This window comes from Suricata suricatta, chromosome 1 (assembly GCF_006229205.1).
Source record: "Suricata suricatta isolate VVHF042 chromosome 1, meerkat_22Aug2017_6uvM2_HiC, whole genome shotgun sequence".
NCBI lineage: Eukaryota > Metazoa > Chordata > Mammalia > Carnivora > Herpestidae > Suricata > Suricata suricatta.
Window position 1 is genome coordinate 189,754,589 of NC_043700.1, and position 16,260 is coordinate 189,770,848.

At 49.4% G+C, this 16,260-nt stretch overlaps 1 protein-coding gene across 1 annotated transcript in view; it reads right to left on the reverse strand.

The window, feature by feature from the left end:
• The window catches only part of C1H4orf50 (chromosome 1 C4orf50 homolog), a 53,338-nt gene that overhangs the window by 10,654 nt on the left and 26,424 nt on the right, over positions 1-16,260 (reverse strand). The window contains exons 9-13 of the mRNA XM_029952460.1: positions 10,844-10,977; positions 10,537-10,747; positions 9,491-9,664; positions 5,121-5,177; positions 2,332-2,514 (exon numbers count right to left, since the gene is read on the reverse strand). Coding sequence (XP_029808320.1) covers positions 2,332-2,514; positions 5,121-5,177; positions 9,491-9,664; positions 10,537-10,747; positions 10,844-10,977 — 759 coding nt within the window. The remainder of the gene's footprint in view (positions 1-2,331; positions 2,515-5,120; positions 5,178-9,490; positions 9,665-10,536; positions 10,748-10,843; positions 10,978-16,260) is intronic.

Below are 16,260 nucleotides of genomic sequence, written 5' to 3' on the forward strand. Positions count from 1 at the left end.
CACTGTCAACAATAGCCAAATCATGGAAAGAGCCTAAATGTCCATCACCTGATGAGTGGATCAAGAAGATGTGGTGTATATATACAATGGAGTACTACATGGATATGAGAAAGAATGAAACATGGCCATTTGTAGTAAGGTGGATGGACCTCGAGGGTGTCATGCTAAGCGAAATAAGTCAGGCGGAGAAGGACAGATACCATATGTTTGCAGTCATAGATCTAACATAAGAAACCTAACAGAGGACCATAGGGAGGGGAAGGGGGAAAGAGAGCTGGGGAGAGAGAGAGGCTATTGAATACCGAAAACAAACTGAGGGTTGAAGGGGGAGGGGGCAGGGGGAGGGAGGTGGTAGTCATGGAGGAGGGCACTTGTGGGGAAGAGCACTGGGTGTTATATGGAAACCAATTTGACAATAAACTTTTAAAAAAATAATAAATTTTTTTTTTAAAGTCACCTTGGAAGAAGAGAGTAGAAGCTTACACAACTGGCCACTGCGTCCGACAGGCCTCAGGTCGTCCAGCCCCAGGAGCACATCCTTACAGGAAATGAATGAATCAGGCTGATAACACGATTGATTCTCCCTGTTCCCATTCCAGCCTCCAAAACGACCTTCTGATTATAAATGTTCAGTGACTAACCAACGAGCAAAGGAATGAATGCATGAACTTGACGTTCCCGACGACTCCACTCTGCAGGGGGAGAGGATGTGACCTTCTTCCCCCTTCTCCTTCGGACACTTCAGCCTGCACATGGTTCTAGTTCTCACAGGAAATGGATCCATTAGAGTTAAGGTTTATACATCAGTCTCTGTGAATTTGGTCACTATGAGTCAGCCTAGCCAATCCCAGTGAACGTTTCAGTTCTAGTTTCAGAGCAGCCCATAGGGGGTGGGGCTCTCACTGCTGCGACAGCCAGCTGGCCCCTGGGTGACACGTACTGCATCCCACAGCCTGGAACTCTGCTTTCCCTCAACACAGAGACGGTGCAAAGCTGCCCAACAAGATGCAGACGGTGCAATGCTGCCAACTTCCTTCCTCAGCTGCATTCTGTCTCTGAAAAGGCTTGAACTGCTCAGGCAAAGAGAGGAGCAAAGGACTGAGAGTCTGGGACTCCGGATTCCAACTCTGGCTCTGGACTCAACGGTCACATGGCTCTGAGCAGGTCCCTGGTCTCCGTCTCCTGGGCTGTGTGGTGGCTGGACCAGGGGCCTCTGATGACTATGGGGGAAAGGAAGGGACAGAGAAGGCTGGCCTTGTAGAGCAGGGCTGGGAAGGGCCGAGTCGGGGGGAGCAGACCTGGTGCTGGGTTGCTGTGCAGGAGTGTGGAACCCAGGACTGGCTGTGTCTACGGCAGGGACCACGTTTTGCCCTCACAACATCAGGAGCCACGTTTGGCAGGGGCATTGCTGGTCGGTCCGCAGGAAGTAAGTTGCCCAGGAAGCGCGTGCACACTGCATGTGTGTATGTGTGCGTGTGTGTGTGCATGCATGCTCAGCAGAACGCCCAGTGTACCATCCCCACAGATCCCGGGCACTGCTGTTCAGAGCTGGGCACAGATCCTGGAACGCCTCACCAGACCTGGGTCAGAACCAGCATCCGGACCATCCACACTACCTGGGGGCTGTGTGACCTTGAGTGAGCCTCCCAACTTCTCTGGGCCTCAGTTTCCTTTCCAGTTGACTATGAGGAAAGGAGATCCTCATTCAACTCGTTCATTATTTCATTCACTCAACCAGCATTCCCCAGGCAGCTTCTCTGTGCCAGGCACTAGGGAGACAGAGATGGTCTCGGAGCCCCACTGGCCACAACAGAGAGCGCTGACAGAGCTCCCACAACAGCAGGGGAAAACGCCTCCCATGCTGCACGTCATGAACATCCACACGCCATGGAGGACACAGGAGGTGGCTAACTGGGGTCCATGGGACTCAGGGACAGCTCCCTGGACAGGGTCACACTTGCGCTGTGCCTTGAAGGACGCATAGGAGACTGCGGGACAGGCAAGGATGCTGCCAGAGGAAACAGTAGGTGCTAAGGCCCTGAGGCGCACGTGCAAGAACCACCTGGTGAAATAAATGGCTCAGTGCGTGTAGGACACAGAGGTAATGCTCTTCGTGTGTCACCGAGTTGTGAGCGCATTAAGGGCGGGGATGCCCAGATCGCCTTCCTGTCCCAGCCAGGAGCACAGGTGCCAGCCCGAGTCTTGGGCATATTCTGGGTGGGCCCAGTGCACAGAGGGAGGGAGAGACGGTTCAGGTCAGGCCAGCAGACAGGCAGGCCATGTGCCCGCAGCCCCCGGAGGAAGAGGGACAGCTCCAGCTGTGGACACTACCTCTGGGGTCCCCGGAGCCAGGAAGGTGGCCGCGTACTCAGCCAGCGCCGCGTCGTCCACCATGCTCCGCGCCGTCTCGGAGAGCAGGGCACCCGCCACCCCGTGTGCGCGCAGCTCCTGGAGTAGGTGCGTGATCAGGCAGTTCCTCTCCCTGCACTTCTGGACCAGAGAAGCCAGCTTGGCCTGCGAGGGGGGCAGCAGAGGCGCTCCAGGGGGGTCTGCGATGCAGGGCACCCTCGGGGGCAGGACAGCTGGGCTGGGCTCTGGGGCATCGGGCTCCTGCTCTGTGCCCCACTCCCCCGTGCTGCCTTAGCTCAGCCCCCTCCCTGTGGTCACCACCTGCCCCCAGAAGCCGGAGTAGCTTTGAAAAGAAGTAGCCTCACTGCCACGCCACCCAGGGGCTCCCCACTGCCCTCCGGATGGAGTCCAGGCTCAGAGCTTGGGTCCCACCACTGACCATCTCTGTGACCAAGCTCTCTACACCTCGACTTGCTCATCTGACCAGGGTCATTGTTCAGGGCAAGGGGGTGGCTCTCCCTCTGTGCCCGGCTCCAAGCTTCCTGGGTCTGTCTCCCACATAGCCTGGGAGCTCCTCAAGTTCAAAGCGGACATTCCCCTGGATCCCTGCACCTTCGCTGTGACGTCGCAGGCCACAGAATGGCCCCTGGGAGGGAACTGTGACACGCATGGTGTGAGAGGGGATCTGCCCACCATGAAGTGGTTTCCCACATCTGGGTGTGTCGGGGGGGGTGACAGACCCTCCTCGTTCCAGGGTGGCCCTGGGCGAGTCTCCTTCCCTCCTGGGGTGCCCCCTGCTCCATCAGAACAGAAGATGGACTTTTGGCCCAGCCCAGGGGCTTGGGAACATTCCCCAGGCAGTGATGCTTGGGCACCTGGTACCAGCTGGCAGGCCAGGAGGGTGGTCTGACCTGGAGGCTGGGGCTCCCCGGGGTCCCTGGATCACGCCACCCCAACACATCAGGGCCGTGTGCGTTCAGCCAGCATCGGTTGAACAAATTACATGCAGCCACAGAGGGAGGCTTTGTCTATGGTGACAGTGACTGTCTTGGGCTCTGCATGAATCTTACCTCCTGCAGAGATAGGGCGGCAGAGGGGAGCCTTGGGCATCAGAGCTGGGGTCAAACTGTGACTGCTATGGAGTAGTGCTGTGTGATTATGGGCAAATCACTGCATCTGGGGGCCTCAGTTTCCCCATCTGTAAAGCGGGGCTTGTGCTCCCCTTCTGGACATGTTGCTTGTGGATCTCAGGACAAAATCTGTGTGGAGTACCTGACACAGGGCAGGCTCTGTAGCTTGCATGGATTGTGGTCCTCCTTTAGGTAAGGGGGCGCTGGGTGGCTCAGTTGGTTAAGCATCTGACTTCGACTCAGGTCATGATCTCACGGCCAGTGAGTTTGAGCCCCACATCAGGCTCTGGGCTGACAGCTCAGAGCCTGGAGCCTGCTTCTGATTCTGTATCTCTCTCTCTCTCTCTCTCTCTCTCTCGCTCGCTCGCTCGCTCTCTCTCTCTCTCTGCCCCTTCCCTGCTTGCACTCTGTCTCTCTCTCTTAAAAAAAAAAAAAACTAAACATTAAAACTTAAAAAAAAACCATAAAAAGTACCAGGAAATGATAAAAACAAGAGGGGAGGAAAACCTCACATTTTCATAGAGCTTTACGGTTTACTCTCCACGTTTTCACCGCTGACATCCATGCGGTGTCAGAGCTGTGAGGGCTGCCCAGGGGGGTCACTGTCACTTCATGTCGCAGCTGCAGACCTGAGCCTCAGACAGACGTGGACCTCTGGGACAGAGGAGGGCTTTAGGGATTGTGTGGCTCACATTTTTTTTCTTTCTTATTTTAGAGAGGGAGAAGGCAAGAGAGCACCCGTGCGTGGGAGAGAGGGGGACAGAACGTGAGAGAGAGAACCCCAAGCAGGCTCCACACTCTCAGTGCAGAGCCAGTGCGGGGCCTGAACCCATGAACTGCGAGATCATGACCTGAGCGGAAATCAGGAGTCGGACGCTCAACTGACTGAGCCCCCCAGGTGCCCCACGTAGCCCTCATTTTTGAGTTAACATCTAAGGAAACTGAAGCCCCAGAGTGGGTAGGGCTGGTGAGTCCCTGGGGCCCGGGGCCCCCTGGGCACCCTGCCCGGAGACGGCCCAGGAAGGGTGTCAGGCCGTCTGGGTCCACACCCCAAATCCAGGTGCCGTATCTGAGGTGAAGTGTGTCATCTCCACCCAACTACACTTCCGACCAACCTGCAAAGCACATTGGCCAGTAGGGCTGCTTGGGAATCGGTCCTAAAGAACCATCTGGCTACGTGGGGAAAGCCTTTCTAATACAAAATGGGCATCATGGTGTTTAGGTGACAATAATGCAAAAGAGGAGGGGGCAGGGAGGACGGACAGACGGACCGAGCAAGGGCACGGCGCTGTGTGAGCCGTGGCCTCTCGCCCAGGGCTCCACTTTCTGGCACGTGCCGCCCCCTCAGAGGTCGGGACAGACAGATGGGGACAGTCCCTCTGGGTCACGCTCTTGGGCAGGAAAACAGGACAGGGACAAGGAGGTGTGGTGTGGCCTGGGACACACGTAAAATATACTGGAAGAAAATATACGAAACCCCTAGGTTCCCGTGGGGACCTGGGGTGATATTTGTCTCTTTCATTCTTCTTTCCAGATTTATTTTGTAATAGACATAAACTGTATCTAGGATGGGGAAAATACTAAGGTCTTTTTTTTTTTTTTTGAAAGAGACATCGCATATGGATCTCACAGGCATATTACCTTCAAAGGAGCCACAGCGGAATTCGCCTCATGTTGCTTTTTCTGAAGCTCCTCAAGCTGAAAGAGAACCAACGTGTTTGATGACACCGAGCCCCCGTTTACACAGCCTGAGCCTCCCCGGTGAGCTGGGCTCTGGTCCCCTCTCTTCCCATGGCGGGGGGGGCTCCGCAGGGAGGGGGGCCCTTCCCATCACCTGCCTGGCGAGATCGGGGTGGGGAGGGATGCTCTGAGTGCTACGCAGGAGCTCTGCCAGATTGCAGGTGCGGGCCAGCTCTGTTCCCTCTTCCTTCCAGAAGGAAGCCTTCCCGGCTTCCCCATGAAGAGATGCCAGCGATTTTCTGGTGCCATGTTAACCTCTGGGTATCCAAGCCAGACACCCTGGGTCCTAATCCTGGCTCAGCCACTCACTGGCACTGTGACCTTGTGCAAATCACCTCTCTTTCTGCCTCAGTCTTCTCATCTGTAAAGTGGGGGTTATAACAGAGCCTAGCCCATTAGTGAGGATTACGGCCAAGAGTCTGCATCGTTTGCTGTTCGGTGCTTAGAACATCCAGTTAAAGCTCGCTGAATGTAAGCCACTATTCTGAACTGGCAGAGGCGTAGGCACGTGGGGAAAGCCACCTTGGACCTTCCAGCCTTGCTGCGCCCGCAGCTGAGTAGCGAGGGACCCCCACTGATGCTTGTGGGGCAGGCTGCCCAACGCGCCCTGTCCGAATCGCTGACCCACCGAATCATAAGACAGAATGAGACGGCTCTCGTGTGAGGACTTGTGCCTCACCCTCTCGTCCCCTCTGTAGTCAGAAAGCTACACAAATAAAAGTCCTCTTTCCTCTTTCCAACCCCTTCTGACCTCTAATTCTGTTTTCAGCCTTACACACCCACCATCAGAATGCCTACACATACAAGACTGTTATTCAAAGGTTTCACATCTTGGATTGACATTTAATTTTAAGTCATGGTGTTACTGTGGGGTGCCCGGGTGGCTCAGTCAGTTAAGCATCTGACTCTTGATTTCAGCTCAGGTCATGATCTCAGGGTTCATGAGACTGAGCCCCAAGTTGGGCTCTGTGCTGACAACACGGAGTCTGCTTGGGATTCTCTCTCTCTCTCCCTGTCTCTCTGCCCCTCCCCAACTCCCGAGCTCTCTCTCTCTCAGAATAAATAAATAATCATTAAAATTAAGTAAAATAAGATCAAATAAAATCATGGTGTGATTTCTATATCAATTCATGCAAACGGACCACATTCATATTATTCCATCATGAGGCTGAAACATAATCTGTTTAACTGATTCTTTGTGAAGATGTATATTATTTCTTTGTTCCCCAGGCAGGCTTCCATGAACATTTCTAGATAGCTATTTTGGGGCAATACCTTCCTGACTGTATTCAAAGTGCAAAATGGCTGCTCCAAGCCGACTGCTATTCGAAAGGTGCTCAATAATATTCCCAGGCTTGGGTTCAACCATCTCTTGGCTTCCGCTTAGGAAATAGCATGGACACGTTGTGGTGCGCCATGGACTGGGGCATTTGCCACGAAAACGTGAATGCGAAGAGAGCAAACAGACAACAGGTGGGTACAATCATGTGTCTAACGTGGGACTTGTTTCTAGAACACTAGAGACCCTTCCACCTCAACAGCAGCGAAGTGAACGACCCAGTGAGGAAACAGACAAACGCTCTGGAAGGACATTCCTCCAAAGGAAGACAGATGAATGGCCGGTGAGCATCATCAGCTGCCGGGGAATGTAAATCAAAGCACACTGAGATGCCACTTGGTGCCCAGCGGGATGGCGGTCACCACACAGACGGTGGCGAATGTCGCGAGCTTGCGGAGAGGTTGGTAGGCATGTGAGCCGGCTGCCAGAGACCATCTTAAGGTAACTGTGATTGAAAAGCCCCATCATCGTATTGCAAGAATTTCATCACGGAGCTGAAAACTGTAAGAAAAGAAACCAAACGGAAACACAAGGACTGCAAAATACAATCCCTGAAAATAAGCACTAAAATAATGGGTTTATAAATAACTCAATGCCCTTGAAGAGTATGAACTAGAAGATGGGTCAGAAAGAAATACTCAAATGGAAGGGCAGAGAGAGAGAAAAGATTGAAAATGATGGAAAACAGCCTTCAAAATCCACTAGCTATGGTAAGGAGCCCTACTATGTGTAACTGGAGTTCCATTGTCACAGCTCAGTGACAGGAGGACAAAGGGATGATACGTCCCTTGCTGGCCGAGGACACGGTGAAGAACACTGGGCATTACCTCAGCTTTGGAAGCGGGTGCCAGTGTGGGAAGGCGTTCTGCGATGCGTATTAAGAATCAACATCTCAAGGGGGTCATGCTAAGTGAAATAAGTCAGGAGGACAAGGACAGATACCATATGTTTGCACTCATAGGTCTAACAGGAGAGACCTAACAGAGGACCATGGGGAGGGAAGTGGGGGTAAAGAGTTGGGGAGAGGGAGGGAGGCAAATCATGAGAGACTCTTGAATACTGAAAAAACTGAGGGCTGAAGGGGGAGGGAGAGAGGGGAAGGGGGGTGATGGGCATGGAGGAGGGCCCTTGTGGGGAAGAACTCTGGGTGTTATATGGAAGCTAACTTGACAATAAACTATTTAAAAAAAAAGGAATTGATATCTCCACTCTGGACCATTGTGCTCCCAGTCTTCTGAGCTCTTGCATATAAACAGTCATTTATAAATTAATGGAAAAAACCACAGATCCAGCAACAGGGAAATGAAAACCACAGCCACCCAATAGATAACCACATAGGCAAAAAAACCAAAATATATACATGGCACAAAGTCTCTGAAGTGGCAAGGACACGAGACTAAGTATAGTACATCTGATTATACAGAGACCGCACGGGAAAGAAGCCAGAAATTACATCACAATGTGGATGATGTGTTTTCCATCCATCAGCTTGTCAAAAACATGTAAAGTGTGATAACAATCAGGGGAACAAGTGTGGGCAAACACTGCGCTCATTTATTCCTGGTCAAAGCATAAACGACGCAGCCCCTTCGGAGGATGCTCTGTCTTTATGTATCAAAGTTAGTTCTGTACATAGCCTTTGACCCAGTAATTGCTTTGCCAGAATTTCTGCCTCCTTTGCAAATGTAGCAGGAACATATCCTAAGACAGAGGTATAGAAATGTTCGCTAAGCTTTATTTGTAGATCAAAGAAACGGAAATAATTCGGATTTCCACAAGCAAAGCATTGGCTAAAGAAGTTATGGCTTGGCCTCTTGAAAAGATAATATGCAAGACTTTTTTAATGAGGTCAGTTTGTAGGTGTTGATATGGAAATATTATCAATATTTTTTATTAAATGATAAAATCAAGATGCAGAATGTTTTGGGGTGGTATAATTCTGTATGTATATATCCATCCACACATACACTGAATATGAGTAGATAAGTTTGAAAAAATACTGGAGGTCATAAGGGGTTGGGGTCAAAGAGGGGGAAGGACTAATTTTTTTTGCATTTTGAGAAAATAGATAATTAAGATTTACATGCACTTGTAAGAAATAACATAGAGATTTTTGCCCTGTTTCCGCCCAGGGGAACGGTTTGTGAAACTATCATATATTACAATCTTATAATGTCAATGACACTGACATTGGTGCAGTGTTCCAATCTTAGGTCTCTCCAGTTCTACTTGTCCTGTGTGTGTGTGTGCATGTGTGTGTGTGTGTGTGCGTGCGTGCGTGCACAAGCATGCGTGTGTACTAAGTTCTGTGTAATTCTATCACTCATGAAGTTTCACGTCTCCATCATCACAGACAAGACCATGAACAGGGGCGCCTGGGGGGCTCAGTCAGTTAAGCTTCCGACTTCAGCTCAGGTCATGATCTTGCAGTTCGTGGGTTCGAGCCCCGCATCAGGCTCTGTGCTGACAGCTCGGGGCCTGGAGCTGCTTCGGATTCTGTGTCTGCCCCTCCCCTGCTCATGCTGTCTCTCTCTGTCTCAAAAATAAATAAATAAACATTAAGAAAAAGACCATGAATACTTTCAAATCTCCAAGGATCAGTTTCAAATCTACAAGGATCTCTCTGCCCTTTTATAAGGTCACATTCATTTCATTCCTACAGAGGAAGGACTTTTATTTATGCAACAGTTGACAGGCCTATTAGACTTCCTAGAAAACTGTAGCATGTATTAACACCTTTAGGTGAACAGAGGTTAGCCGGGCGGAGGGATTCCTTCCCCGCGCTGCTCTTTACTTCAGACGCCTAACAAGTCCTAGCAAACCGCTGGGAATGGTGGACTCTCACCCAATTCTTCCTTTTATTCTCAAAACTCCCTGGAGCCTGGGAACATCACGTTTACAGGCGGGGAAAGGGCGTGTGGGTCCTGCCTACCTCGCCCTTGAGCTGGTCCCGGAGGCGGGTGGCCTCCCCGTGTGACACCTGCAGCTCCCGGTGGGCAGACGCCTGGTCCCTGAGCTGGCAGCGCAGGGTCAGGACCTGGTGCTGGAGGCGCCCAATGCACAGCCTGAGGTCCTCTCTGGGGGCGTCTGCCGCCAGGTCCCGCGGCTGTAGAAATCACAGATCTGCATGAAATGCTCAGGTTAGCTTATCTCCCGAAGTAATCTGCCTTCACAGACGAACAGGATCCCTTTTCTTTCTTAATTCTTGTCCTGCTTACATTTTTTTTCTCAAGTAAAAAAACTTTAGAGAATAAAGTAGCAGAAATAGATCCCCATCCTATTAGCCAGAGTAAGCATTGCTATTGTCTGCCTATTTTCTCTGGTCTTTCTGCTATGTCCTTCCTTATACCCGTGCCTGTGTAGGATGGCCCACACTGGGTTTCTGAAGTGGAGGGTGTTGGGAGGAGCCTAGGGAATCAGAGAATAACATTCTCGAGTGTGATTTTCACACATGCACTCACATATGAAAAAGACATGTCTATATCTATGTCTTTTGCACATATTTTCAAAAAATATGCAAAATGGCATGGCATTCCAGAATCTATTTCAATCGATTTCACTCACCACTCTGCTGAAAAAAAAAGTATAATGAATGGAACTTAAGGTTCAAATCCAATGATGTGACGCTGGTTACATCAAAGCGTCATCTGTTGACATAAAAGAGGGTACTGCATTTCTCCCTCTTTTCCTAAATGAGCACAAAATGGTCTCTCACTCTTTCTGGGTCAGACATGTGCTGCTTTCCTACGGACGTTATGGGGAATCTCTGGGAGGCAGAAAGCTGGGGAAGGAGAGGTAATTTAGTACTCTGGGGAGGATGATGAAATAATGACGGTCTACCCCCACCCTCCGATGCTTCTGGATTCTAAAGTTTTAATTTTTAGTTATATACACACACGCACAGACACGCACACACACTCAGGCACGCACGCACACACACACACACACACTTTTTTCCCTACGTAACATTTAACGTACCGTATCTATCTTTTGTATCCTGCTTTTCCCCTTCACTATCAAGTCAGGAGCATTTTCCGTATTCGTAGAGAACGCTGAAAGCACAGCTGTCCGCACACGTGGAACATTCTGCAACGTGCTGAGTGCCCAGCTCATTCTCAGATTCTGCTGCTGCAGCTGAGGCTTGATAAAGCCCCTCCACATCACCACTGCATAGACTCTGAGTCCCTCCCTGGGATTTTTCTGGGTCCAGGGCCCAGAGTATCATGCAGTTCCCAATCCTCGTGCTGAAGCGGCCTGAGGCTGCTAGTCACCAGGCTCCATTTGCAGGAGCCCGAAGCTCCAAGGCTTCCGGACTCGTGTCCCCAGTGGTGGCTGTCCACCTCTCATCTGCGGCAGCCTGGGAAGGTCACCTGGGAAGGTCACCTCTGCCTCGTGCACCTGGCCGGGGTGTGAGCCACTCTGCCGGGAGGGGAGGGAAGAACACCGGGTGAGGACACACCCCACACGCCTCGCAGCTCATGGGGCCTCCCCCTCGTTAGCAAGGAATCCGAGAGCAGAATGTGGTTTTCTTCTAATTAATAGAAATGCACAGAGCGTGGGCCCAAGACGCGCAGGCTGGGCCCTGTCAAGAACAGATGGGTCCTCCGAATGGTCCCATGGAATCCGGCTCGAAGACTTGAAAACAACTTGGCCTTTCTGGGAAGTTGGGTGCCTTTGCTGCGTCCCCCTCCCCCCGCCCATTCCCTCCATGACTTGGAAGAGGGCTTCGCCCCAAGGATCCTAAGAGAAAAGCCCCAGTGCGTTCTAAAGAGAACCGAAGTGTGGGGTGGGAGCCAGCCCTGCCTGCCACGTGGGACCGCACGCCCCGCAGCCTTGTGAACCACTCCGTGACCCACTTGTTCCCACTGTTCTGTCTCCGCCTGGGCTGAGAGCCATGTGCACACGGCCCTCAGGGAGCTCTGTCCTGGGGGAGACTGACACAGCGTGGAAAGGGAAGCCAGGAGGCACAAAACCAGATGCACCCAGACGTGCGGTGGCGAATGTATCACAATGGTAGCGTCTGCTGACTTCCGTGGTGTAAAAGGCCCCACAATGAGCCACAACAGGCTGTGAAAATGGACACCTCTGCCCTGAGCCCACCCTGGGGTGCTGGGAGGAGACAGCCCCCCAAAGAAGACCTGAGGCTGAGTGGGGGACCCAGGAGGAATCTGGGGTCGAGGAGGGGCAGAGCAAGAACGCCAGTGTGCACAGTGCAGGACGTACACGGCCATACGTACACAGCAGTAGCGAAGGCTCCTGGAGCCCGGATTATAACGAATGCACCAGAGGGAAGTTGGAGTTCACACCAAGTGCAGGAGGAAGAGACAGAAGGATTTTAAGCAAAAGAACAGCATGATCGAGTGTTGACTTAGGATGATGGAGGGGAGGCTTGCTCACCCTCTGCCTCCCATGCATCCACAAACCTCATTTCTTTCCACTCTGGTTTTGTCTGGAATCCTCCCTTCTTTTAGCGCCAAATCCCTCCTCCCTGGCTTCACATCTCGGCATCACGTCTTGCCTGTGAAGTCGTCCTGACGGTTCCCCTGTATCCCCCTGGCCCTTTGCCTCACAGCCGACAGTGATCTTTTTACAGAAGAAACTGAACCATGTTGCTCTCCTGCTTCAAGCCCGCCGGCAGCCTCCCACTGCATTGACAGAGGATCCTAACGGGGGCTGCAGGCTGTCCCTGCTCTGCCTCATCTCACGCCACACCCCACCCTGCCCACGTGATCCCACCACGCCGGCTCCTCTGACGTTCCAGCGAGCCAGGCTCACTCCTGCCCCAGGGCCTTGACACCTCCTTCTCCTTCTGCCTGAAAAGCTCTCTGTCTGCTGTTTCTTTCCCACCTTGAAATGCTCAGTGTGATATCCCTCTCCTCTGAGTCCAGTCCCTAGCAGGTCTGACCAGCTGAGACGGGACAACTACAAAATCTGGGGAAATGCATAAAACAATTCTTTGCAAGCACTGAATGGCAGCCAAGGCAGGGCTACAATCCTTGAGGAAAAGGATGAGCTCCATTTCTCCCTGGATTTCTCTCTGGAGCATTTCCCAAAGCCTGAGGCGGGAATACAGCCCAGGCTGCATGGTGGTCCTGTTAGATAGAGGGCTCAGAGGCTGGAGTTCAGAGGTGCTCTGATAGTGGGGTCTGTGGAACAAAGGAACAGAAGGAGAGAGCCACGTACTGCCCTAGAAATGCCCCCTTGGGTCCCGGGCTGAATGCTAAGCTGTGCAGCAGAGTACGGGACTCTGGGGCCTCACAGAGGAGAGAAGCTGGCAGGCCAAAGGCTGAAGAGACTTCAGCGATCGCACTTAGTCACCAAGATGGCCTACTTCCGGCCGAGCCCAAATTGAGTGTCCTCAGTGAATAGTCAGGGGCCTCAGGTGCAGCCACTGAAAGGCGAGGCCCCAGGATCAAGGTCCACACAGTAGGAGGAAAATCAGGCCCTAGGACTGGGTTGAAACTCATATACACCTGCAGAGGAATGATCTGGTCTGCTGATCATCCTACTACCTGCCAGAGTAAACACACTCAGCATCCTTTGGAGGGAGCTAATAATCAGGAATCTCCACCACATCTTATCCTGCATGATGTCCAACACAAAAAGTGTTTAAAAATTACTAGACACACAAAGAAGCTGGAAAATGGGACTTGACCAAGAAACAAACAGTCAATAAAAACAGACCCAGAGATATCTAGATATTGGCATTGGCAGACAAGACCTTCAAAATAACTCTGAGTATATATTTTTAAAAATATAGGAAAGATTAGGGCATCTGGGTGGCACAGTCAGTTAAGCATCTGACTTCAGCTCAGGTCATGGTCTCATGGTTTGTGGGTTTGAGCCCCTCATCAGGCTCCATGCTGACAGCTCAGAGCCTGGAACCTGCTTCGGATTCTGTGTCTCTCTCCCTCTTTGCCGCTCCCCTGTTGATGCTCTGTCTCTCAAAACTGAATAAAGGTTAAAAAAAATTTTAATAAAGATAGATGAAATGAATGAAAAGATGGTAGTATTTCAATAGAGAATCATAATCTCTTTAAGAAGGATAAAATGGATATTCTAGAGCCACAAAATAGAACAAATGAAATGAAGAACTGATTAGATGGAATTATCAGAAGATACGACACAAGAGAACACAGAATTAGTGAACGAAACAGCAGATCAATAGAAAATCCAAACGAATGCACAAATATTTTTTTAAAAAGGAAAAACAGAACAGTTTCCAAAGATGTGAGATATAGTCAAAAAGTCTGGATTTCTAGGAAATGAGAGAAAAATAAGACAGAACAAAATATTTTAACAAATAATGAACCAAAATTCTCCACATAGGATAAAAAATCACTTGAATCTACAATTTTAAGATGCTCAGAAAAATGCAAGCAGGGTCCATATAAGTAAAACCATGCCAGGCACGTCACAGTCAAACTGCCAAAACCCAGAGATAATAAGGAAGTCTTAAAGCAGTCAGAGATAAAATAACACATTGATTTCAGAAACACAAAACCAAGCAAAAACAAAAACAAAAACTATGACAAACACAACCAATGTTTGAACTGAAACTACGGGGGGCAGAAGGCAATGAAATGCGACCTTCAAAGGGCCGAAAGAGGGGGAAATATCTGCCTACTTAAACTTCTGAACCCAGATCCTCACCAGGAGAAATCACCAAGTTCTTCAGGCAGAAGGAAAACAGATCCTCAGGAACTCCAGCAAGAATGCCCAGCTCCGGAACCAAGGAGATATGGGTAAATGTAGAGGGTCATTTCTTGTTTTAAACAACAATAGCAACCACACCTTGTGAAATTTATTACCTGTGGACATAATTTATGTGATAAAAATGAAGAAAAGAAGGAAGGGTAAATGGAGATAAACTATTACAATGTTTGCATTATTCATTAATAATTATTCATTTACTTGGGACTTCTGTATTACAGGGTAAAAGTGCTAAAGGTAAGGAAGGTACATTTAAATAATTAATTGATACATTTTTAAATCTCGAGGGTAAATACTGAAAACCTGAGGAACAGAATGAGCTAATGGAAAGGAAAAATGAATCATAGAAAATATTTATTAATAACAAAAATAAAGGCAAGAGAGGAGAAATAGATCAGAACAGAGAGAATAAAAACCCAATTCTAGCATCACATGCATGACATGTACGTGGACGAAACACCTCAAATGAAAGGCAGAGGTTGTGAAACTGAGCTAAGCAAAAACACACCAACTGCATGCTGTTTTGAAGAAACATACGTTAAACATAAAGATGTCCACAGGTTCAATGCAAAAGAATGAATGGTATGAAAGAAATTGGATTCCATGAAAACACTAAGGGAAAGAAGCCAACGTGCCTACTTTATTTTTTAAAATCATTTTAATGTTTATTTATATTTGAGAGAAAGACAGAAAGAGACAGAACGCCAGCAGAGGAGGGGCAGAGAGGGAGGGAGACACAGAATCCGAAGCAGGCTCCAGGCTCCGAGTTGCCAGCACAGAGCCCGACACAAGGCTCAAACCCATAACTGTGGTATCATGACCTGAGCTGAAGTCAGACACTCAATCGACTGAGCCACCTGGGTGTCCCTGATGTCCCTACTTTAATATCTGGGCAAGAAGGGTGAGAGATAATAAGGGACATTTTATGAATGAAGAATCCAAGTCAGCAGGAAAACATAATTTTAAGTCTGCATGTAGCTTATAAATAGCTTCTGGAGCACCCGGGTGGCTCAATAGATTGAGCATCAGACTTCGGCTCAGGTCATGATCTCACAGTTTCATTAGTTTCAGCCCCGCGTCGGGCTCTGCACTGACAGCAAGGAGCCAACCTCAGATCCTCTGTCCTCCTCTCTCATTCTCTCTCTCCCCTTCAAAAATAAACAAGCATTTAGGAAAATTTCTAAATATATGAATCAAAACTAACATAATGTCAAGAAGATATACACAAATGCACACTCAGAGATTGCCAAGATATCTGGGTAAATAACAGAACACACAGACAAAATGTTGGCAGAGACACAGAAGATCTGATCAGCATAATTAACCAGCTTGGACTAATCACAGTCCTCAAGAACTGTGGGATATTTATTCCTTCCAAGGACCTCCAGGATATTTACTGAAATAGACTATAACTTGGTCGACAGAACAAGTCTCAAACTTTAAAACAATTAAAATAATATAGTGTATGTGTTCTGACAACAGTGAAATAAAACTACTAATCAGTAACAAAGATGTACCTAAAAAATTCAGCAGGTGCTTGGAAATTCGGCAACACACATCTAAATAATGCATAGGCCAAGAGAGACACCACAAACAGAAATTAGAAACCACTTTGAACTGAATAGACCTAAAAACACAACATATCAAAATGTGGGGAACGTAGCTGAAACGGCGCTCAGCAAGAATGGCATAGATTTACGTGCGCAGATCACAAAAGAAGAACAGCTGAAAATCAATGATCTAAGCTTTTCAATACAAGATGCAAGAAAAGGGGCAGCCAACTAAATCCAAAGAAAGTGGAAGAAAGGAAGCAATGAAGGTATAAAAGCAGTCCTCATCATCAGGGAAATACAAATCAAAACCACACTGAGATACCACCTCACGCCAGTCAGAGTCGCTAAAATGAACAAATCAGGAGACTACAGATGCTGGTGAGGGTGTGGAGAGACGGGCACCCTCCTACCCTGTTGGTGGGAATGTAAACTGGTG